Genomic DNA, 25,860 nt, shown 5'->3' on the forward strand with positions numbered 1-25,860 from the left:
CTTGCTTCCTCTTGCTTCCATCCCGTTGGCTGAGATGCATCAGTCACATCATTGCATTTGCTTGGGGTTCATGGGAAGGTGGGGTCAGCTCCATTAACCCGGCAAGCAACACTATTATGTTTCCACTAGCTTGGAGGAGTAATTAACCTGATTGGTTGAATTAATTACAACAAGGTAAGTCTCTTGTTTTTTTTTTTTTAACAAACTAAATTTAAAACACAGCAGCCGGTGACATAACAACTGTATCATTGTTTTTCTCTCTTTTGTTTTTTTTTTTCAGTTTCTGACATTAAGCACATATAAATATGAACATGAGTGTTATATCCACTAAACACAGAGCCCAACTTTGGAACAGGAGTTAGTGTGCAAGGAGCTGTATGCTGGCATGAGGGAGGGGCACCTTCCTTGACTTAGTCTCCGAGGACCCCAGGGGTGTGAGTCACACACCAGAGTTTGCACAAGAAATGATGTTATATATTTAATATTTAAAAGGATGCTTTGTTCCTGAGTACGTTTCTGTTTTTGTTTTCCAGTTAGCTCAAGCTGTTAAATGGCTAAATTCACTTAATTTCCTTCCTAATTAATTTCTACTTATGTTTTTAAGTCAGTTCTATAGATCTAGAGCAAAAAGAAATAATCATCTTTTCCATGTATGGACACTCTGAGAAATATTTTTGAAATTTGAGCTCCCACAAAGATCTTAACCACTGGTTTTCACAGTTCGTCTCTTTTGGACCACGGAATAATGGGACACTTGGTATTTGCATCAGCCATGGAAGGGCAAAAGAAGGAGAAGCCTGACCTTTGTCCTTTGGCCAATAGGGGCTATTGTGAGAAATCCAGGATGGGGTGCAATGGGGGTTACCAGTCTAAGGGCTGGCTCATGGCCTGAACTTTTCTAGCTCCTCACAGATCAAGAGCAATTGACCCTGATTATGTGACCCAAACTGTTGGTGCTGGAGGCCCCTCCACATGCAGTGTTACTGAGACCTGAAGACATCATGAAATAGGAGCTCCATTTTAAAACACTGTTCAGTTCATCATAGGTCTTCCTGACAGTAACATTAGCTGTGTCTATCATAATTGGGCCATGCATTCTATGGATATGTTTATTTCTAAAATTGCTCCATGTCTGTCTTTCTGCTTCCTTCTATCCTACTTCCATGTTTCAAGTTCTCCTGTCTCAGTCTTCCTGCCTCTTACCTACTTCCTTCGTCTCGTCTTTTCTCTTTCCAGAACACCCTGATTTGTCTTCTTCTTCCTCAGAATAATTTGAGACAATCATGAGATCCCATAGGTCCTTGGCTCCCCACCCCAGGCCCTAGGTTTCATACAATAAGAATTTACCTTCTTGGCCCATCAGTTCCTTAACCCCATCTTGAAATGGCAGCAGCTAAGAGTCTCATTCCAAACACAAAATCTGAAAGATAGCCTCTTGGCAGCCCTCAAATGAAATCTATCTGAAAAAGGAGCTGTCATTTTGCACAGTCCCCAAAATTTATGGGACCTTATAAATGCTGTTCTTCCCTCCAACAGACCTGTTTCTTTTCCTGGGCTAATCTCAGGCTCTGCTTATTTTCTTCTAGGTCCCTATCTGATGCCACCTTCCCCTCAAGAAAATTCAGGTCCCAGTCCTACCTGTTGGTCTGTTATGGTACAAATCAGAACCATTAAGTGTTTGACTATTTGAGTTCAAAAAAGAAAAAAAGAGTTCCCTCTATTCACTCATTCATGAATGGTTCTGAATGTCACAAACTGACAACCAAAAAATCGATTACCCACTCTTTGGGGTTTTTTCTTGCAGTAGTTTGTTTTACAGTCATGCTTTTTTGATGACGTTGCCACAGCAATGAATGAATCTGAATATCTTGACTATCTTGTCCGTAGGTGAATGTCCTACACTCCATAATTCCCAGCCAGTAAGCCAGCTTCCTTCCTTGAGGCCTGAACATCATCACTACCCAACAATCGATGAGCCTCTTCCACCAAGTAAGCTTTAGTTTTGAAAATCTATGTCTTAATTCTTCCTATCAAATCTAAGCAGGTCAGTATGAACTTTGTATATAAACATCCAAACTCTTCCCCCACTCTGTACCTTACAGTGTGATCAAAAACCATTATGGCGCCTACCATAAAAATTGTTTGGTTGGTTTTTTTGTCAGATGGTTTCAGGATGTGATCTCAAATAGATAACCCAGTATTTTCAGTAGCCCTCAACTTCTGAAATGGAGAGCATTTCTTTACAAGACTTGACTAGTCCTTGCAAACTGTTCATGACCCTTATTTCACAAATTTTACTATTTTCTATTTAAAAGTTTTCAGTTCAAGATGGGATAATCCTATTATTCTCCATGGGACCATTTATGGTTCAAGCATAATAAGACATTTCAACTTGCATTTTCCTTACTCTAAATTGTACCCATATGTGACAGCTGCAAATTTTTTCTACAGGTCTTGGAGGTTTCCAGGCAAAACATCATCTTTAGGGGTAGAATTCAATCACATTCTCCTGGTAACTGTAATGTGTATTAATAATTATCTAGCTGGTTATTTGAACTTGGGAAAATCACTTAGTCTGTCAGAGACTCAGTTTTCTTATTTGTAAAATTTTAATTTTTTCATCTGCTAAGTGCTAGATTTGGATTAGTCTCTAGATATTGTCCCAATGTAATTTGCCCTTATAATATTCCATTATTATGTTTGTAAGAAGGAACTGACACCCCAGATATTATATATTCACTTAGCATCACATATGTTCATCAATTCTAGAACATCCCTATTTTGGTTTCAACTCATTTTTCAAGCAAAGATAACCTTTAAAATTTGATAAATTTTACAACTGCAGAATCTTTCCAGGATGGAAGGAATCAATGTTTTTTTACTTTCTTTTGCCTGTGCTTACATTAACCCAATACAGTTTTAAAAGAAGAAAGACTTACTCGTTAATTCATATATTCTTGACAATATGATATATTTAACATTTACACCATTCTTCTCCTATTCAGTTGTATTTTATCAGTGATAAAACAGTGTTTTTAATGTGTGGACCAATTTCACGGAACACTATATTTGTTGGAAGAGACCAAGATAGGCATTATGTCCTTAAACCTGTGATGCCTGATTTCTTTCTTTATACATTGATTTATGGATATCCCATAAATGTCACTAGAGATACTTCTGACTTAGAAAAATTCTATAACATTTTCTCTCCAAGAAAGGAATGTTTTCTCCACATCGAAAAACCTATCTGTGAGTGTGCACATGAATTGACCTTCAATCCATGCAAGAGTAATAACTAGTTATACATACAGATATTGTAAATGAGTATAATATATTCTGTTTTAAAGAACTGCTTTATATAAGCTACTTTTGATAATGAAAATAAATTTCTTCCAGACAGGTTTCAATTTTCTGTCCATATAACACTGGGAAATATTAGAAAAGTTGGTAGTGAAGCTAACAGCTAAATTTTCTTAAATAATTTCACATGGCACATGGACGAATTCTTCCCTGATAGTTATTCATTGGATAACTATTTATTAAACACTTATCCTGTGCAAGGCAATGTTCTAGGTGAGGCAAACAGGTGAAGATCCCTGCCCTCAAGGTGCTTACAGTCAGATAATAAAGACAGAGACAGATAATAAAGAATAAAATGAATAAATGACAAATAATGCAGCACACTAGAAGGTATTATGTGCTGTGAAAAAGCAAAGACAGAACAGGGGAAGGAGGATCCGGAGTGTATATTGATGGCTGATTTGCCATTTTAAATAGGGTGGTTGGGTACACTTTATTGACAAGGCAACATTTGAAGCTAGACTTAAAGGTGGTAAGAGAGTTATCCACCCAAGTATTGGGAAGGAAAAACTGTCTGAGCAAATAGAACAGCCTGCCTGGTGGGCTTGAGAAACAGCAAGAAGGTCAGTGTGTCTGAAGCAGATTTAGGAAGTGAGGAAGCAGCAGGTAAAGAGATCTGTCAGGGGCCCAGATCACTCACATAGGACCTTGTAGACCACTTAAGGGTTTGGCTTTTACTCTGGATGAAAGGGGAACATTGTAGGTTTCTGAGCAGAGACTTGACATTGTCTGACTTAGGACTTAACAATTTTTTTGTGTTGACATTAAATTGTGAGGAAAAAAAATAGAAGCCTGAGACCCAGTATAAGGTTCTTGCGGGTGAAAAACAGTGGTGGCTTGGGCCAGCAGGGAGCAGAGGAGGTGAAGAGAAGTGGCCAGATTCTGGACAGATATTTTTGTTTTGTTTAGTTTTGTTTCCATTTATTTTTATTAGTTGGAGGCTAATTACTTTACAATATTGTAGTGGTTTTTGTCATACATTGACATGAATCAGCCATGGATTTACATGTATTCCCCATCCCGATCCCCTCTCCCACATCCCCCTCCACCCGATCCCTCTGGGTCTTCCCAGTGCACCAGGTCCCAGCACTTGTCTCATGCGTCCAGCCTGGGCTGGTGATCTGTTTCACCCTAGATAATATACATGTTTCGATGCTGTTCTCTCAAAACATCCCACCCTCGCCTTCTCCCACAGAGTCCAAAAGTCTGTTCTGTAAATCCTGGACAGATATTTTGTGGGTAGGTTTGCTGAAAGATTGGATATGATGTATGAAATAAAGAGAAGGGTCAAGAGTGACCTGAAAAGTTTTAACCTGAGACAGAAAAGGAAGGCTGCAGATAAAGCAGGTTTGGGTGGAAAAGAGCTGAAATTTGGTTTTGATCATGTTATAATTGAAATGTCACCCAGGTATTGATGTCAAGAAGGCAGTGAGATGTGACAGAAGTTCAAGAGAAAGGCTCAGACTATAAATGTGATATTGCACTTGTTAATGTGAAAGTAAAATTTATAGGTTTTATGAGTATAATAATTAAAATAGGATACATTATTAGGCTCTACATTATTCTTAGACTTCATGGAAAATATATAGTATAATATATGACAGATCTCTCTATCACAAATGAATGGACACACATGAATGACTACTATCCCAAGGTCATCCATAAAGGTATCCTTTTCAGGAGTCTGTTTTGGTATCACAAAGCCAAGTGCATTGGACATGCTGAGGCTGAAGTTCCATTCAGAAATTTTCTCTTAATGCAATATGGTTTATACAGTATTTGAAAGTAAATTCTTTACAAAGCAACCCAGAAAACCCACTTATAATCTCTAATTATCCTTAGCTATTATTTTCTGAATATTATGAGAGGTTTAATTAGCCCTCTGCCTTCCACATGTTTAATATATTAACAAAAGGGCCTGTCTGTCTGGCTTGACATTCTTTTCTGTGAGTGATTTGGAAATACTGAAACTCATAAAAATGATCATTATCATTGCACCATACTTCAGTTCTTTTCCTTGGAGAATCCATGAGACTGGAGTCTTACCTTTGAAGGAATCCTTCCTCTACTATGGGTCACCTGGAGGGCAGGGATGTGTGTTAGTCAGTGATGTGTCCTCAGGACCTGGCCTGATCTCTAGTTCATAATGAGTAAAAGGAGGTGTTTGTTCAAGTGAATGAAGTAGCATGATACTCTTCAAAGGTTAACACTCATTCTTTGTTGGATGACAGTCATATTGGGTTCTTTTAAAAAAAGCCCAAGCTGCTAGTTTGGGAATCACTGAAATTTTTTAATGTTTGGCTTGCAATTAATTACTCAGTAGTTACACAAATACACAATTCCATCAATGAGCTAATTAACATTTTCAACTAACAGTTGACAACTGAATCATTTAGTAGTTAAATTTAATCAAAACCTTCTAGAATATATTTATACAGCCTGACTATATTTTTTTTCAATTTGTCTTATAAGCTGAATTTGATATTTTCTGGTATTTTAGATTTCCTCGGGCATTATTTGGCAGTCCCTCAGGTAAATGTCAAACATAAACCATAATGTTCACAGACAGATAAACCATGCACATATCAAACCATAACTAAACCAAATATATTTTTTCATTTTAAAAACAATTGAGAGTTGCTATGTCATTACCTGAATGATACTTTTTCAACAGAATTGTTAAATATCTGACCTACTCCCAAAAGCTATGGCTTTTCTCATTTAAAAGGCTGAATAGTTTTCCTCATTTGCAGTCATTTTTGCATTTTTTTCTTTAGTGTAACTCATTTTTCAGCATAACTTTATCATAAAGCTATTATTTCCACCACGTTTTTACATGTGGACTCTGAAAGCTTTGCCCATCTCCGTACAGCAGACATTAAACTCATCTTCGTTAAGCTCAGGTGTGTACATGTGACTCCCAGCTCTCTCGGGTTTTCAGGATTTTTTTCATCCTATCACCCCAGTCCGGCCCTGACGTATATCATGGACTGTATCATCTGTGCTTCCCACCTTTTAGTTGGTTGCTATTGTTTAAATTTGAGAAGTAAAGAATTTATCTTTATCTTGGGCTCCCTCTCCTGTTTGGGATGGTTATTTATCAACAAAGAGATACATAAAAATCTTGATGCTAGTTAATAGTCGTGATTGATTTTGTTTTGGTTGAGAAATATTTGGCAGCCACAAATAGGTTGAACATAAACTATGAATTCACAACTTATCAGAGGATGGTTTGAATTCAGTTTCTAAGCGTCAAATCTTTCCGTTCTTTCTCTCAAGAGGTGATCAGTTAAGGCTGTGACGTATTAGAGGTTATAGGAAGCTGCACCTACATGCAGTATTTTAGAACTGTGGTCAAACCTGGTTTTAAGAGGAGCCGTAATTCCCTCCTAACCAGCCATCCTCCATCAGATTTAACAAAGAAAGGACTTTTTTCAGCATCAGAGTGTCAGCTTTCGCTGGAGGACATTGCCAATCTTCCAGCTGTCACTTGGTAGCCAAGAAAATTGACAGGATGGAATTTTTTAAAGAGGGAAATAAGTATTTGACTTTGTCTTTAGAAATTGTTAGAATTTTAACGTAGGTCATATCTGAGGAACCCCAGTTACTGTCTCAAATGGTCCGGCAGAGAATCAGCGTCCCATGGGCTCTTTCCTGGCACACCAACTCCATGCCAATGCCTCAAAGGTCATGCAGGTGCTCTGGGCAGTTCTTGGTCTTCGGCGAGTCACCAGCAGTGAGTTCTACCCGCAGAAGACCTGGAAGTGCTTATCTGTTTCACATGGCTCCGTAGTTTGTCCTTGATTCTTCTTTTTGCCTTTTTGTCACGCGCTAGACTGGGAAGCTCGCATTGACAGCCACGGGCGGGTCTTTTATGTGGACCACGTGAATCGCACGACCACCTGGCAGCGCCCCACAGCAGCAGCCACCCCCGACGGGATGCGGAGGTCTGGATCCATCCAGCAGATGGAGCAGCTCAACAGGCGGTGGGTGACCAGCATGCAGTGAGCCCCTAGAAACCACGAAAGGGGAAGGGCGATTAATGGAATTCCCTCTTAGACTTCTCTGCTCAGACTGTATGAGGAAACTGCAAAGTAATTAACCAAGTCATAGTTAGTACTTGGAAAGCTAAATTTATAATTCAGCGGCAGGACATCAGCTAAGCCTGAGTGCCATTTAAAGATGGGGAGTCCTCTGTACACCTTGATGGCCCAGGCTCAAACACAGGTGTTCTTAGCCAGGGGCTCATGGACCACCCCCCACCCAGGTATTCACTGAGGGTGTCAATGTTCTGGGAACTGTTCAGAAACTGTAAGCAAATTATACATGGATGCACATTTTTCTGCGAGACATTCATATCTGTCATAAGACTCTCAAACAGGTCTGGAACACAAACAGTTTGGAAACAGTTTGAAAACATTCCAAGGATAGGTTTAACAGAATACTAAAAGCTGCCTGGAGAAAAAGCTGTCTCATAAATTGCTATATTCATGCCTACTCCAGTCCCATAATTGCTACATACTCAGAAATATACATTCTTAAACAGCTTTCATCATAGAAAATGAAATATTTAAAAATACTTTTTGAGAATTGTTTTGTCTAAAACATAGGCCCTTTACTAGTTTTTAGTAAGTATGTAAAGATGTCATTTTGTTTTCAACAAGCAAATGAAACCCTCAATAGCATCTGTCCTATTTGTAAGCTAGTACGAGCATCATACTCAACATCTTACTCCTTTAAGATCAGGGCAATGGCTCTGGGATACTTTTAGTAGCCAGGAATGCAAACTGCAGGCTCAACTTCATTTATATCCACCTGATGTCTTGCTAGTGTGAAGTAAAGAAGAAAGGTAGAGAGGGACGAGAAAGAATAAATAATTAGACTTGGGGGACACAGCTATGGATAACAAACACCCTTTGAAAGTTAACTCTATACTACAGAAAAAAAATGGACAATTTGACACTATTAAAAATAAACAAAAAAAAGTTGAACTTCTAGTTACTGCTGTTGTAGACAACATGAGTTAGTCACTCAGTCGTGTCTGACTCTTTGTGACCCCATGGACTGCTCTGTCCATAGAATTCTCAAGTCAAGAATACTGGAGTGGGTTACCATTTCCTTCTCCCTGTTGTAGGCAGAGGAGGATGCTTTAGGTGAAAATCACGAGGATTCTTTTATCACATGAGCATTTGGAAGACACTTGCTTTCCATTTTTCCCCATCAATAGCCAAGTGTCATTAAGAACCATAAAGCATTTTCATTGGCAGCATATTTCTCTAGTCATTCCCACAGAAAGAAATCATATTACAAGGAAGAACACAGTGTATATAAATGTACCAAAAGCCATGGGAGTGTCCTTTCATGGTGATTGCAACTAAAAATGCAGGGAACACAGCAAGCTCATTTTACATAGAGATGCCACAGGCAGAAATAGCCTCAAGGTCTGTCTTGCCAGACGGATAAGTTGAAAGTATTTATCAGACTAAGAAATAGGGAGAGCGCCATCAGGCTGTATCTATGAAAGGTCCGGTTGAAACGCTAAGACAAAACAGAAACAGAAGTAAACACCTTGACCGACGACATAAAAATACGTGGAAGTTTGTTCATGACGTTCAGATTGTATAATATAAAAATGAAACCAAATCCAACCTTAACCAGGTCTCTAGAGAAGTGGGCAGGCTTTGGTGTATAAAGCCCTGTGCCCTGCAGTGGAGCTGAACATGCTGAGAAAAGCCAGACTTTGATGATCAGGAAGCTGTATTTGCTGCATCCATTTGGACAGATAAAGAAATCGAGCAATTTGAGAAAGTGCTTATTTCTTGTGAAAAATCCTACCTAGGGAAACTTAGATAACCTTGAGATAAGTATCCAGGCTCTTCAATGCTTATTTTAGCCTATTGCCTTCAAGCACTTAAAATTTTTCAGTGATTTGGCCTGATAACAGCAGCCACACAAAGTATACTGTCAGTCTTTTATCCGTTGCAGACGTGACCACACATAGGGGGCATTTGTTTGATAACCTGCAGTTATCAGGAGAAATTGACACCTGTCACTGTCTCATAGCAAAATGGAAAATACTTCTCAGTGTTGGAAGAAGGAGTTTCTTTTTACTTCTGGCAGGGTGATTGTGAAAGGCAAATGTTTTGTGCAAAGAGATGCGCACTGCAAAATAAGGAGTTGACAAAGTAGCATGCGGTGAGCACGTGCCCTCAGCCACTCCCCAAGTGGCCTTGGTGGCGTTGCCTCATGCTCCGACTGCAAGGGAGCTCCTGCTACTCGTTACCTGCCTTCCTCCGGGCACCTGTCTCCATCCTACAAAGATCCAAACCTAGTGTTGTCTGGTCCCTGAAACCTCCCCAGAGCCCTCCACATGGAGCCAGCGGCTGCCTTCTCTGCAGCCCTGTTACTGATGGGGCACCATGCCTCCCCTTCTTTCTTATTCTTCTGTGTCCCTCCTCCCAGTGGCTGGATAGGGCCAGAGTTTACCAGGACTCAGTACAGGACAATTTCCCAAGTTAATTCCTGCACTTTCAGAATATCCTGAATGAACTGTCTCTTCCTTCTTAACAAATACTTCTCAAACAAACCAAAAATATAAATACATAGTCTGATTTTAAATAGTCAACTCAAGTTTGATGTTTTAGTTATCTGGATAAAATTATACTGTGGAGAAATGGAAGTCTTAAATATGAAAAAAAAAAAAAGATCTTATAATCTTAGACCCCAAGGATTAGCTTTTTTAAAAGATTAAACTGTCTTCAAGTTTTCAAGTTCCATATGCACAGTTTCTGTATATTTAAAATGATGATATAGTTTTATATTCATTTTTCACTTACTACATTATTAGCATTTTCATATTGCTACATAATCTTAAAGTTATCACTTAAATAATAGTGTTCCAATGAATGAATGTAATTTAGTTAATTTGTCATATTGTTGGATATTTATTTTTATCACTATTTTCTGTAAGACCCAAGGGCATGTAAAATGTTAGGATTGTCTTAGCATGTTTCCTTTGGGTTATATTCCCAAAACAGCAGGCCAAGGGAGATCTCTGTGGTTTCAGTATTTGATATCAGTGTTTAAGTATTTTTTAAAGTGATTCTGCAGATTCACTCTGCCAGCAATGGTACCCTCCCTTCCTTATCATCCTTTGGTGGGTTTTTACTGACTTAAACAATTCTCCTGGCATCTTACATTTTGGTGCATCTTACATTTCACTTCTTGGAGGGAGGGTCTACTTCTGCTTCCATGAGCTCTTCTTTTACCAATTTTAGCTCCTCCTGTGAGAATTGTCTGTTCTATAAGCTTAGTTTGTTTGGTTTTTGTTTCATTTGTTTTGGCTTAGCTCCTGAAGAGTTTTTTTTTTTCCTTCTGGTTTGGTTTTGTGTGTGTTCATCTGTGTGTCCATTTACAAATTAGACATTCCAGCTGACTTTCTTATCAGTTTCCATAAACTCTATGCGATATAAATATTTAACCTTTTACTGAAAAAATAAAAGGTGAGGGGGATATTGAAGGACTCTTCCTGATGAAATAGAAGAGAAACAGCTCTCCGACCCCCTCTTTCATCTTCAGATCAAAGAGGGCCTCTGAGGCTACAGCCCTGCCCTTGCTGGGTGATCCTCCATGAGTTGCTGTGTGTCCTGCTTCTCCAGGACTGTCCCTTCTCCAGCAAAGGCCAGGGGTGGGGTCTGGCACTTGGGTTTTGAGGCTGCTGACTTAGTAAAGTATGGGATACCACAGGTCCAACCAAGGACATGTGGAGCAGGTTGTGAAATTTCAGACATTTTTATCAAGTAAGGTTGTATTAACTCATTAAAATTCTCTTCTGTGGTCACTACACTTTGTGAAGGAAAAGAGAGGCCACACCATGAGGTTTGTCTAAGCCCTGTTCCAGATGTCTGTTGCTGAGGAACAAACCACCCCAGACTTAGAGGTGTAAACACCAATAATTGATTATTAGCACCATTGTCATCATCATCGTCATTCTCTCTCATGGTTATCGTGGTGGGCTGAGTTCAGTGAGGCCCTTCTCGGGATATCTCATGGTTGCAGTCAGAGGGTAGCTGGGCTGGAGACTCACATATCTAGAGGGGGATACCGGCTGTTGGCTGGGACCCCAGCTATGGCTGTTACCCAGAGCACCTCCATGTGGACTTTGCATGTTGCCTGGGCTTTCTCACAGCGTGGCTCCTGTATTCCATCACAAGTTGTCACTTTCATTATTGTCTATTGGTCCAGGAAGTCACAAGACCTTCCCAGCTTGAAGGGGAGGGGACATTGATTCACCTCTTAATATTAACAGGAGAATGGTAAGATTCTGGAGGAGCCTGTGGACTAAAAAATATAGTTGAGTCACTTTTGGAAAATGCAGCCTGCCTTGAGCCACTTAGGGGATCCTCTGACAGCAGGGCCTTTGGTCTTTGGCAGGCCCCACTCCTCCCCAGGTCAAGGTTACACCCTTAGGCAGCTTCTCACTGAGTAACCCCCACCCCCGCCCAAGGCTGCACTACTTGAGTCCCAGCAAGAACTCAGGAACATCACAGACAAACAGCCTGCACCTTCCCTACATCCCCCCTGCCACAGACATGTGGGGGCTAAACACACAGAAGCCTTTCTCTCTCTCTGAGTCTTTGCTCATTCCTGCCCTTCCACATTTTCTCATAACAGGCCTCAGGAATGCCTCCCAGTAATAGCTGCAGGCAAAGCCATCATTCTGCCAGGTGTCAGGAGGGAGTGGCTGAGATTCCTTAGATAAAATAAAACCTCAGACCACTGAGTATGTAGATAATACCATCTGAAGATTTATTACAAATGCAGAGTTCGATTTTGCTCCAGTTTCTGTAATTATAATAATCACCCAGATTATCACTCTGGCAGGTAGTCTGAAAACCACACTAGAAAACAAAACTCCTTTTTAATTTATTTATGTATTATTTTTGGCCAAACAGCATGAAGTATCTTTGTTCCCCAAACAGGGATTAAACCCCTGCCCCCAGCAGTGGAAGAGTCTTAACCACTGGATCACCAGGCAAGTCCCCAGAACTCCTCTTTAAAGGTCAAAGAAAGGTCACTGGTCTTTGGAATGCCACCACAGAAGACCCCATCTATGTGATAGTATCTCCCGTGCCCCTACCTTGGATCGCACTGGCTACTTGCTGCTCCGCAGATGCTGGTCCCCCTTCTCTTCACACTTCTTTCGCCACTGCCACATCTCTTCTCTGAGTACATGACCTGTATAGCAATGCTTCCCTGACAATGGTCACTGGTGTGACCTCTGGAACCTCCAGGTCAACCTGTCCAAATCCACACTAAAGTCTTCCTGCCAACCTGTCCATCCCACCTGGTCTTCCTCATGGCTGCTGCCTCCACCCACCTGCTCTAAGCAGAAGCCCTCCTTTCCTCTTCTCCAGCTTCCATATCCAGGCTCCAAATCCTGTTAAGTCTGCACATAAAGTTATTACAGTTTGGCTGCTAAAGATCTCTTAAGTTCAGTCCCTTCTCTTATTCCTACTGTGCCAGGAGGAAAAGGGAGGCAGAATTCCTGTCCTGTGCCGAAGTGGGCTGAGAGACATCAGGCAAAGTCAAGGTCACACAGGACGGAGGAAAGAAGCAAAGCAAAGAGGAACAAGACAGCTGGACACCTGCATACAAAACACAGTGAGGTGTAGGCAGGCAGGTATACTTTAGGTATAGTCTAGTTTAGGCAGGTGTAGTTTAGGCAGGCAGGAAGGTTTAGGTAGGTAGGCGTAGGTGATCTTGGTATCCCTACAATATGTGGGTGTTCCCCTCCCCTAGCAGCATCCTAAGAGACCAGCATGATACACCACGCCTGCCTGGGTCCAGGCTTCAGCATCTCCAGCCTGGACCAATGCGGTAGTTCTCAGTTGCTCTCCCCGACTCCAGGCTCGTCTCCTCCCATGCACTCCACATAGGTGGGGGTCAGTGTAGAGCTGAATCTGCCTCTTTCTCAGCAGCTGTCCAGTCCCTACGGCAGCAGTTCTCAAAGTCAATCCCTGGACCAGCAGCAACCACTGCATCACCTAGGAACTGGTTAGAAATGCATGTTCTTGCCTCCCATCACTCCATCCCCAGACCTACTGAGTCAGAGAGACTCTGGGAGTGGAGCCTGGCAGCCTGTTTTCACCAGCCCTGTAAGTGATTCTGATGTAGCTCAAGTTGGAGACTCTGGGCCTAGATAACAATGTTCCAACCAGTGCTGGGCACCTGCTAGGTACTTTCTGCCACTGTGCTGGTTCCCTGGCCCTGCCCAATGCCTCCACATCCTGGTGCCACCCCCAAGCTTCTCAGAGTTCTCTCAAGTGAGGTCTTTGGCATGTTTTATTCCCTCTGTGTACCTCCCCTCTAAGCTCCCTGATAAGTCCATACTCTGGCTTCAGAATATATGGGCCTTGGGTGTTTCCTTGTCCCTGTTCGTAACTCTCATACACGTGGGGCATCATGTTCACATCATGGTCTCCATGCCTTTCCCCTTTTTGCTCTGTCCTGACTGTCAGTGTTCAGAGAGTAAGATCATATTCCAGTCTTCTCTTTGGTCTGAAAGTCTAGCATAGTGCAGGCCCTATTGGAAGAGTCAGTGAATATTTAGTAAGTACCCACTTAGGTGACTGACTGGCCTACTGACTAATTCTCCAACTTGGGAAGAAAACTCAAAGGAACCTTCATATAAGCTGAAAGCATTTATTTGTCTGCCAGTGTTTTGTTTTTGTTTTTAATTTTCAAAAATGTTATTTATTGAAGTATGGTTGTTTTATGATGTTAATTTCTGCTTTATAGCAAAGTGATTCAGCTCTACATATGTGTGTGTGTGTATATATATATATATATATATACTTTTTCATTATGGCTTATCACAGGATATTGAATATAGTTCCCCCTGCTATACAGTAGGCCCTTGTTGTTCAACCATTCTATATATATTAGTTTGCATCTTTTAGTATATAACTTTGCACACTCCTTCCTAGTCATATCAGTTAACTGTCAAATAAAAACAAGTGAGTAGAACTTTTAGTTTGTAGACTTATCACAATCAAAGAGAGGTGATTTGATATCTTAATTGTAATATTTTTAAGTTCCTTCCCACACCATTATTTTAGAATCAGTCCAATTTCATTTAATGCAGGGCAGAGGCTGTTTTTTATAATAATTTTTTGTGTGTTGATTTTTTTTTAAGTCACCATACTTAAAACACATCATAGCTTGCAAAACAAGACGAAGTCAAATCACCTAGAAATACTTGTCTTGCAAATTGTCTTAAGTATCTTGGGAAATTTTTGAGCACTTCTCTCCTGACATTTCTTGACATCTAAGACAGTTCTTTACAGATTTCCCCACTTACATGACTCAGAGCATCAGCCCCTCAACAAGCCAACAAACCAAAGTTAACTCCTGTCTTTTCACTTTCTGATGCAAAGGTATCAAAATATTCAGCGAACCATTGCTACAGAGAGGCCTGAAGAAGATTCTGGTAGCCAAATTTGTGAGCCAGTTCCAGCAGGAGGTGGTGGAGGAGGTGGCGGGAGTGACTCAGAGGCTGAATCTTCGAGCTTAGGTATGGCCAGCGGATACCCATGGGATGGAAGGTGGATAAGGGAGAGCAGGGAGGTGGGCAAAATCCAGGAAGAGAAAGAGGCTTGGCGCCAGCAGCGTAAAAACAGACAGAAGTGTCTCACCAGGAATGTAAAGGGAAAGTGGATTCACAGTGAAGAGAACTTGTACTTGTTCATCAAGGTGATTTTTTCAGTGTCTTAATCATTTCTTGTGTAAATTTATTTATTGGTGTCCTAAGGATGTTTTCCACTTGTAAGTAGAAGATGCAGTAAGATTTCAAAGTCTCCTTCCAAGGAGCCACGTGACAATAATAGGAATAAGACTTGTTTGTATTTAGAATAAAGTATCAATACAGTCCCCGCTGAGGGAGGAACCTGGCGGTAAAGAGGTTTTCCGTTGGTCTTACGATTTTAAATACACCACCACCCAGGAAATTTTTTTACCAAATACCATCAGCATCCACTAGGGGGTCTGGTGTTCATTTCTTTGAATCTGCCTGAGTGGAACTCACATGTAAATATTCAAAAAGCCTGAGACTGGCTTCTTTTTTGTTTTTAACTGAAGTATAGTTGACTTACAATGTTGTGTAAGTTCCAGGTGTAGAGCAAAGTGATTCAGTTTTACACACATATATTTCATATTCTTTTTCATTACTGACTGTTGTAAGATATTGAATATAATTCCCTGTACTATACAGTAGATCCCTCTTATATATTATTTTATATTATATTATGTTATGTTATAGTACATATGTGTTTAGTTGTGTCGAACTCTTTGCAACCCTATGGACTGTAGCTGGCCAGGCTCCTCTGTCCATGGAATTCTCCAAGCAAGAATACTGGAGTGGGTTGCCATGCCCATCTCCAGGGGATCTTCCCAACCCAGGGATCGAACCCAGGTCTCCCACATTGCAGGCAGATTCTTTATTGTCTGAGCTATCAGGGAAGCATCTATATAGTGATTAATTCCAAACTCGTAATTTAGCCCTCCCCTGCTCCTTGCCCCTTTGGTCACCATAAAGTTGTTTTCTGTGAAGAGATTGGTTTCTATTTTTTATTTTTTTATACCTGTAATAGCATAAGATTATCACGGCGACATCCTGATAATCCAAATCTCTTAAACTGGGTAAATGATGGCAGATTGACAGGTATAGTACAGTCTGAGCAAATGGCTATGTGTTTTGCATCCTGCCAGGTCTCAGCTCTCTCTGAAAAGCAGAAGAGTGGATTCTTTCATGCCATCTTTTAAATACACATACATAGTTCCACCAACAATTTTAATTGCCCCCATTCTAATCATTTTATCAGATATATTAACTAAACTGACTAGTTAAGGTTTTTCTATTATTAATTCCTTTGTTTCACTACTGAGAGAGATGTGCTAAGGTGGTGGAATAATTGGAAATATGAGGGAAAAGGAAGAGAAAATTCCTTTTTGGGTTTGGTATTGGATCTGTTGACATTTGCTATGTAACAAATTATCCCAAAGCTTAGTATCTGAAGCTCACAGACGTGCATTAACTACCCCCTGCCCCAGTTCTGCAGGTGGGCAGTCTGAGCTGAGCTCTGCCAGGTGGTTCCTCAGGGCACTGGGCTCACACGTGTCTCCTTGGTCAGCTGTGGAATCAGCCGCAGGCTGGCTGGCCTGAAGTGGCCTCAGCCAGGGTGGCTTGTCCCTGCTCCCCATGGCTTTGCATCTTATGCGGGCTGTTCTCTTGATGAGGGAGAGAAAGTAATGGGGACCCACAGGCCTCTCAAAACCCTGGCTCAGAACCTCTGGCAAATTTTGTTGGTTAAAGCAAAACTCAAGGCCAGCTTGATTTAACGTGGGGAGAGGCTACAAAGTCTCATGGTAATGGGGATGAAGGGAGAGGAAGGATTGTGGTCCTTTCTGCAAACAAACTGACATAGCTACAGTGAGCAACTTGTAAAGAAAATAAGAAAAATTCATTGGGATAAAAGGGACGAGTTATTCAAGGGCTTGATCCAACTGAAGTTACACTGGAGTACTCTGGGAAATAATGAGTCTCAACTGACAGACAGAGTGATAGCACGCCTGCCATCACTGTGACACTGGTCAGATCACCATTCAAATCAACAATCCTCTCCAGCAATTCTGGTGAAGGCTTGTAGGCTGCTAGTGCCACAAAAGGGAAGTCCTCTAATTGAAACGATCTTTTTCCAATGCCTTCAGTTGCTTTGTTTCACTTCTTCCAGATCTGAGAAGAGATGGGTCACTTTCTCCAGTGAATTCGCAAAAAATCACCTTGCTGCTACAGTCTCCAGCGGTCAAATTCATCACCAACCCTGAGTTCTTCACTGTACTGCACGCCAATTATGTGAGTGTTCCCACACATAGAGGGGGCCTGGCCTGGCTTCTGGCAAGACCGGAAACACAACTTTGCAAAGTCATTGGATAGATTAAAGAGGATAGCATTTTAACTCAGGCAAGGGAGTGGAGTGGGTGGGGTGAGGGGTAGGGGCAGGGAAGAGGAGAAAAAAGATGGTTCCTTTTTGTTCTCTGTGAGTCTCTCCAAAAGGAGAAAAGCTTGATTTAGGAATGCTGTATCTTCTTTGGGTTTTTGTTAGATTCAAATGGGTTAATGTCAGTGAAAGTATTTGGAAACAAAGATGCGTTTTTATTATAGCTAAAATTTTTAAGGGGCAAAATTAGGAAGTTGACAGAGTCCCTTCAACCTGAATCATTTTATAAAATCACTTTCATGAAAGAAAGTTTAAAATAGATAAATAGTTTTCCTTTTCATATAATTAGTTTATCAAATAACCTGCTTATGATGAATTTAATGTGATTTTTACATATTTAGCTTTCTCTCTTTCTTTTTTTTTTGGTATTATCAAGAAAGCAATGACATGATATTGGTATGCATGCATGCTAGGTTGCTTCAGTCGTGTCTGACTCTTTGTGACCCCATTGACTGTAGCCTCCCAGGCTCCTCTGTCTATGGGATTCTCTAAGCAAGAATACTGGAGTAGGTTGCTATGCCCTCCTCCAGGGGATCTTCCTAACTCAGGGATCGAACCCAAGTCTTAAGTCTCCTGTGTTAGCAGGCCAGTTCTTTACCACTAGTGCCACCTGAGAGTGAAGTGAAGTCGCTCAGTCATGTCCAACTATTTGAGACCCCGTGGACTGTAGCCCGCCAGGCTCCACTGTCCAAGGGATTTTCCAGGCAAGAATACTGGAGTAGGTTGCCATTTCCTTCTCCAGGGTATCTTCCCGACCCAGGGATCGAACCTGGGCCTCCCGCATTGTAGGAAGACGCTTTTACCATCTGAGCTACAAGGGACGTCCACCTGGGAAGCCCCCTTGATATCCTGGTATTACTGCAGTCATTGCTTTTTTTTCATTTGACACATGTTTCCTGCGGTTCAGGCACGGATCTAGGTGCTAATGTAAAGACAGATTAGGGTGACACCTGATCAGCAGAAGCTCCCCATTTTGTTGGGCAGCAGACATGCAAAGATGAGTCTAACGTGACGGGACAAGGCTGTCCTCTGGGAGGAGCAGAGTGTACTGGAAACACACGTGATGCTCTGGACACTCAGGGAGCAGTCCTGAGGAGGTTGGGTCCTACAAGTTCTCCTCCCTGGTTCCTCCTCTGACAGCACAGGTTCATCCTTGCTCTTCTTGAAAGTGGTGAAAGTGAAAGTCGCTCAGTTGTGTCCGACTCTTTGCAACCCCATGGACTATACAGTCCATGGAATTCTCCAGGCCAGAATACTGGAGGGGTAGCCTTTCCATTCTCCAGGGGATTGCTCCTCTTATCCATCTATAAAACCCACTCCACTATTCTGCCAGAGGAGGAACCAGGGAGGAGAGGGAGGAGAGGAAGGAGATGCCCAGAGAGTGAGAAGGAGATTCAGGGGAGCAGAACCAGCCTGGGGCAGAGTGGGTTGGGGAGGGAGGAAGGAGGGGCTTGAGATGCAGGGGAGTTGGACAGTGTCCTTGGATGCTGGAGCGGTGGTAGAGTCATATTGCAAAGAGGTCCATGTGTGTTCACTTGGGCAGGTATTTACTTCTGGAGCATGATCTCTACTTCCAACGCCTCCTTCTCAAGGCTCCCAATAAATCCCTGTGTAGCAACCATATCACATCCTATTAAGGTGCTCAAAGTATGCTTGGTCTGTGTTTCTCCTAATCCCCACTCCCTTCCGCATCTGCCTGGACCACATCTCAGAGTGCCTACCGAGTCTTCACCAGTAGCACCTGCTTGAAGCACATGATCCTCAAAGTCCGGCGGGATGCACGCAACTTCGAACGCTACCAGCACAACCGAGACCTGGTGAATTTCATCAACATGTTCGCGGACACGCGGCTGGAATTGCCCCGGGGCTGGGAGATCAAAACGGACCAGCAGGGAAAGGTGAGCGTGACTGCTGCTGGGGCCTTACATCAGAAGACCCATGAGCAGGTGACGAGGGAGGTTGATGAGGAGATCAAAGTCTGTTCCTGAGACACACTATTGGCCACCAGGCGGAAGGGAGGGTAACTCTCCGCATCGGGATTTCTGTCTTTTGATGTTTAGAATGTTTCCAAATGTCCTTGACTTCTGCCCACCGATGCTCATAAAACCTCCAGCAAGTTGTGACGTTGCTATGTGTCCCCTGGGTGGGGAGGAGGGTTGGGGGACACTTTCACACCCAACTGAGAACTACAGGCTCCATATTTCTTAATTTAGATTTGGAACTTGAAACCAGATTCTATTCAATGACCTTTCTATTGTTTTGCCTCCTTAGTTCCCTCTCAGAGGATGAAATTATTAGTTAAATAGGAGTGACATTATTAAATTATTCATTGTGATTTCCCTAATAAGCCTTCAGTTCCATTAAAACAGGGTGATTGGGCCAATGCAGTGTTACTGACTTGCATTTTGCTTTTGTGTGGCATTAACCAAAACTGGTCTTTCCCAGGGATGCTGTAGAAGCCTAGCTGAGTCAGCTAAAGTGAGAACATCAATCACTTCAGTGTATTTATAGGACAGGTCAAACAGGCTACCGAGGAATTGTCCCTGTGTAATCTTTTATAAACTTTAGTAGAGAGACTCCTTCCCTCTTCTAGGATCAGAAGAATCAGGAGTGTTGCCAGCAAACATGTGTTTCAACAGGAAACTGCGTCATGCAGCTCTCTTCCTCTGTGATTATGACCATGCAAAACACAGTTCCCCAAGTCGGCTGATGAGGCTTCACAGTGCCCGGGAACCAGAATCCCCTCTCCCACACTTTGCCATGTGCCAGTACCCAAGCCCTCTGGAATATGGGAGGAAAGATTGTGTCCTCTAACTGATGCAAGTCCGCCAGTACAGTGAATCTCTATGACCAGCTCTGCAGTCCGGGATGGCAGGGGGTGCCTTGTGTAGTGGAAAACCCACCACAGACAGAATCTCCCCTTATTTACCAGATGTGGCCTCCATTGGGAGAGTGACAGTGAAACATGGTGTGGGAAACATGCTCTCTATGCAAGAGAAACAGAGCCAGTTCCAGAACACTAGACCATCTTCTGGTCTGTCACTCAGCCGACGTGCTTCTCCCTTTGTCAACCCATTCAGAGTCAACAGCCTTCACTTTTAGGGTGCACCATGTAGGAAGAGGAGGCCTGGGCTGGGCTGTTTGGTGCCTTTGAAGGCACATCAGCCCCACAAGGAAGACAATATGGCACCTGACTCACCTCCCATCTTGAAAACCTGGGGAAGGTGGACACAGCCTCAGCCCAGCATCAACAGAGATTGCATGTGAATCTCAAGCTGGCTCCAGGGTTGAGCTGCGGAGGATGGTCATCATCCGGGAGGCGGTGGGGCTCAGGAGGTGGGACAGGTGACAGCCTGTCAGTGACAGGCATGAGATGGAGGTGGCCTCTACTGAGCAATATACATGTAACAACAAAAGAATAAGAAGCCCCTGGAGACCTGATTCATGAAGGAAACAGAATCTTTATCTTGAGAAAAAGCATATCTTGTAGTATAATTTTCTTCAGAAAATAGAAATAAATATTCTAAAGATATCTGTTTATCAGCTACATAATGGCACAAGAACACATGACTTATATTGAGCAAGAAGAATCCACACATAGAAAACAAGCCACAGGAAACCAGATGTAAGGAAACAGAACCAGAGTAGGATCTAGCAATCCTACTCTGGGTATTGATTCGAAAAACTGAACTCAAAATCTCAGAGATATCTGTACTACTGTCGGTTTTGCAGCTTTAATCAAATAGCGAAGATATGGAAGCAACCTAAATGTCTCTTGATGGATGAGTGGATACAGAAAATGTGGTATATACATAAGAAGGAGTATTATTTAGCCTTAAAAAAGAAGAGGATTCTGATATACTACAACATGGATGAACCTGGAGGACATTGTGTTAAATGAAATTAGCTAGTCACAGGAGGACAAAGACTGCATTATTCCTTTTATATGAGAGATCTAAAGCAGTCAGACTCATAGAAACAGTAAAACGGTGGTTGCCGAGGGGTGAGGGCAGGAGGAAGTAGGGAGTTTCTGTTCAACAGGTATAAAGTTTTAGTTAGGCAAGATAAGTTCTGGAGATCAGCTATCCAATATTGTGCCTATAGTTAACAGTACTGTACTTTATGCACTTTAAATTTTTTCTTTTATTTTTTACACTTTAACATTTGTTAGAAAGGAAAACTCAAGTGTTCTTACTACAGTTTAAAACTAGAAAAGGATGTGGGCTAGATAAATGGTTTAAGATTTCATGGAACAAGAAAATGTAATAGCATAGGGATAAAAGAGAGGAGAAATGACACTATGTAAAATCGAATCCTGGTTATAGAATATGAACATGGAAGCAGCCCCCAAAGCACAGAGAAGGTACCATTTTGCAACCAGTGAAGGATAAAGTGAAAAAAATATATGAAACCAGAAAAAGAAAAAAAAGGTATCTCACCTTCTCAGCAAGAACCAATTTAATATCACAAACTCCCTTAAGATCCCTTGCCTGTGTGCTCCACTGTATAGTTTACATGTTTGTTCTATGTACTGTTTTGTCTGTTTCTCTGGCAGAATTTTAAGCTCTTTGAGAGCAGTGGTCTTTGTGTTGCTCATTGATGAAACTTCTAAGGGCCTAGAATAGTGTCTGGCACATAGCTGGCCCTCACTAAGTCTCTGTTAGATGAAAGGCTTATAGATATTCTTGAAGAAGATATTAAAACAATGGATACAGTAGCAATAAGTAAACATTAGCTAAATATTAAATTAATTAAATATTGAAAATAAAGCTTTGATCTACAACAGATTGTTCAGATGGGCAGATTAATTGGACTCACTGAGTTACAGTAAAATTAATTAAAATAAATGCTACTCTGGAATGTCTTTAAATTGAGATTTTAAAAATCTTATCAATATACAGCCATAATAATGTGAAAATCATTTACAAAAGAATGAAAAATCAGACAAACCTCAAACTTCCCATCCATAAAACTGAACTGTCAAAATCCACAGGACAATGACCACAGGTTATTGATGAGAAAGATTGCTGCTTAATAATCCTATTTCTGAAAAAAATTGTTATTGAAGTGTGAAGACAGTAGGGGAAAAACCTCATGCGCAAAAGAGTAGGCTCACCCTACTCTTTTGCCTGCCCTAAGAAAACACCAAAGCCATTCTCCAGATGGCTCACAAATGATACAAAAGAGAAAATCAATAATGGGAAAATCATAGCATTAAAAAACTTTGGTGATAGGTATTTAAATCAATCAAATGCACAAATATAAATGTAAATAATTGCTTTAAAATTATAATGCTTTTTATTGAAAAAGCTCAATAAAGTATGGGAAAATATGTATAATAAAAATGGAATACTTGTATAAGGACAATTTGGATCAGTATCCCTGGACCAGAATTAAAAAGATGAGGAAACAGAGAGTCAACTGGCAACACAGTCCCCCAGCCTCTTACGGTGTCAGATGCGAGAGCCTATCCTTAAGTAAGAAATCAGGCCTTACTGGAGACATTCAAGGAAAGTTTGGACAACTACTTTTCCAGAACAGAAAGGAAACTCATGCATCAAAAAAGGTGACTAATAATGTACCAAAAGAATATGGCTGCACAAATACTAGAATCTAGTCAGATAAAACATTTTAAGGAATTTCTTGGGACCTACAGTAAATTTATAGAAACCTGCTTTTTGGACTGTGTTAAAGACTTTACAAGAAAAGAAGTAAAACCTGAATAGACCACCTGTTCAGAACATTGCTTACAGAAGTATTTAAAAATGATTCAACAAATATCTATGAGATTTCAGGAATATCATATTCAGCAGAATGAAGCCCTGGCTGCCAAAAGAGGACTCCTTGGCCAGCCATGATAGAGAAGTCCTAATGGATGGACTTTTGATGAAAGATTGCCAACAGCTATTGCACTGGAAATGAGGGTTTGCCTGATAGAATCCCCTGAAAGTAGTAGCCACCATGTTAAACCTGGCAGATGGAAACCACTGGAGAAACTGTTAAAGACTGGCAAATGGAAACCATTGGAAAAACAACATTGATATATACAGGAATAGTCAAAATAGAAGGTCTTATTGTTCAATGAAAATAATAAGATGCAACACTTGTTGAGGCCTTAAGATTCAGCAGCTTGGTCATTTGATTAGAAAAATAAACCATTGTTTCTTCAATAGTGACTGTTAATTTTAAAGCAAAATATGTGTTCAATCATGTATGAGATAGAAAAAAATTTATTACTAAAAATAAATGAAAATCACTGGAAAAAAGAAAAGATGAGGAAACAAAAAGTGGGTAGGTGAGCAGGGCAAAGAAAGTGGTACGAAGTTCCTAGTTGGGTGTGAGGGGAGGTCACATGGATAATTTGAAAAACAAAGGCTAAATATAGTTGCTTGACAAACTTAAACAAAGGCAATCATTGTACCATTTAAAGCAAGATTTTTCCCTCTTGAATTCCTACAACAGATAAAATCAAACAAAATACAGTGTTTGTATCAAAACACACAAAAGAATCCACAAGGAAGCAAAGAAAATTAGATACTAAAACTCAAATGACAACAGTAAAGCCAAGCATAACAGTTGTGGCAGCAAGTGGAAATAGGATAAGCTTGTTACTCCTTACAAACTTAGAACTCCGCATAGGGAATGGTATCTCCTTACCAAAAGGAGCTACTGTCAGATTTGATACCAAACAAATGCAGCTTTAAAAAAGACATACCTAAGAGATAATTTAGAATGTTTAATAGTAAAAAATAAATATTGATATAGTATGAAAACAATAACAGAAAAATCAGTTGGTGTATTAATATCATAGAAAGGAGAGTTGAAACCTAAATTCTTAAAGTGAGGTCAAAGAAAGATTTTATATTCATCAATGACACAATTAAATTACAATACTCATATATACATTATGAGCCAAAGAACAAGATACATATTATGTAAAGAAAAATAAAAGAAATGCAAAGGAAATGAGGAAATGCAGAAAGTGGGAAAATATGTTTTATATCCATTAGTTCAATAGATTAAATAGACAAAGTAAGATTTGAATACTTTCCTGTTAATGGAACATATATTAATTCTTTCATTTAAAATAAAGCTTATATTGACCTTAATTGCATACAATTTTTATCTGAGATATCGAAAATAGTCATATTAATAGAAACAGAAAGTAGAATAGAGATTACCGGGAACTTGGGGGCAGGGTGGAGGAGAGAATGAGGAGTTATTTCTTTTAATGGGACCATAGTTTCAGTTTTGGAAAGTGAAAAAGTTTAGGAAATGAATAGTGGTGATGACCACACAACAATGAGAATGCACTTAATGCCTCTAAATTATGCATTTAAAAAATAATTAAAATGGCAGATTTTATGATTTTTAATAAAAATATACTTTTATTTATTTTTAATTGAAGTATAATTGAAATATAATATTAGTTTCAGGTATACAACATAGTGATTCAGTATTTTTATAGATTATACTCCATCTACCATTATCATAAAATAGCAGCTGTATTTCTCTGTGTCATACAATATATCCTTGTTGATTATTCATTTTATACATAGTAGATTATATCTTTTAATCCTGTTCCCCTATCTTGCCACTCCCCCCTTCCTTATCACCACTGGCAACCAAAACAAAAGTGTATTTGTTTTCTGTGTCTGAGAGTCTATTTCTGCTTATATTCATTAATTCGTTTTATTTTTTAGATTCCACATATAAGTGATAACATACAACACATATATAACAGTATTTTTTTCTCTATCTGACTTACCTCACTAGGGGTAATAACCTCTATATCCATCCATGTTGTTGCAAATGTCAGAATGTCTCTTTTTTTGGCTGAGTGTGTGTGTTTCTGTGTGTGTGTGTACCACATCTCCTTTATCCATTCATCTGTTGACAGACACTTGGGTTGTTTCTGTATCTTACCTATTGTAAATAATGCTGCTGTGAACATTGGGGTGCATGTATCTTTTCAATTACTATTTTCAGTTTTCTTTGGATATATACCCAGGAGTGGAATTGCTGGATCATATGATTGTTCTGTTTTTAGTTTTCTGAGGAACCTCCATTCTGTTTTCACAATAGCTGCACCAGTTTATGTTCCTATCAACAATATACTAGGGTCCTCTTTTCTCCATATCCTCACTGTAGTTTGTTGTTTGTAGACTTTTTGTGGAGAAGGAAATGGCAGTCCACTCCGGTATTCTTGCCTGGGAAATCCCAAGGACAGAGAAGCCTGGTGAGCTACAATCCATGGAATCTCAAAGAGTCTGACACAACTGAAGCAACCTAGCACAGCACAGACTCTTTGACATTAGCCATTCTGACAGGAGTGAGGTGACATGTCTCATTATGGTTTTGACTTGCACTTTTCTGGTGATTAACACTGTTGAGCATCTTTTCATGTGCTTATTGACCATCTGTATATCTTCTTTGGAAAAAT

At 40.5% G+C, this 25,860-nt stretch overlaps 1 protein-coding gene and 1 pseudogene across 1 annotated transcript in view; both read left to right on the forward strand.

Moving 5' to 3' along the window:
- The window catches only part of HECW1 (HECT, C2 and WW domain containing E3 ubiquitin protein ligase 1), a 447,195-nt gene that overhangs the window by 331,986 nt on the left and 89,349 nt on the right, over positions 1-25,860 (forward strand). Inside the window, 5 exon segments of the mRNA XM_070466974.1 lie at positions 1,888-1,989; positions 7,196-7,346; positions 14,799-14,935; positions 17,151-17,272; positions 19,130-19,315. Coding sequence (XP_070323075.1) covers positions 1,888-1,989; positions 7,196-7,346; positions 14,799-14,935; positions 17,151-17,272; positions 19,130-19,315 — 698 coding nt within the window.
- Positions 22,440-24,692, forward strand: LOC139035968 (mitochondrial import inner membrane translocase subunit Tim9 pseudogene; annotated as a pseudogene).

The sequence above is a fragment of the Odocoileus virginianus genome, chromosome 1 (assembly GCF_023699985.2).
Source record: "Odocoileus virginianus isolate 20LAN1187 ecotype Illinois chromosome 1, Ovbor_1.2, whole genome shotgun sequence".
Taxonomy (NCBI): Eukaryota; Metazoa; Chordata; class Mammalia; order Artiodactyla; family Cervidae; genus Odocoileus; species Odocoileus virginianus.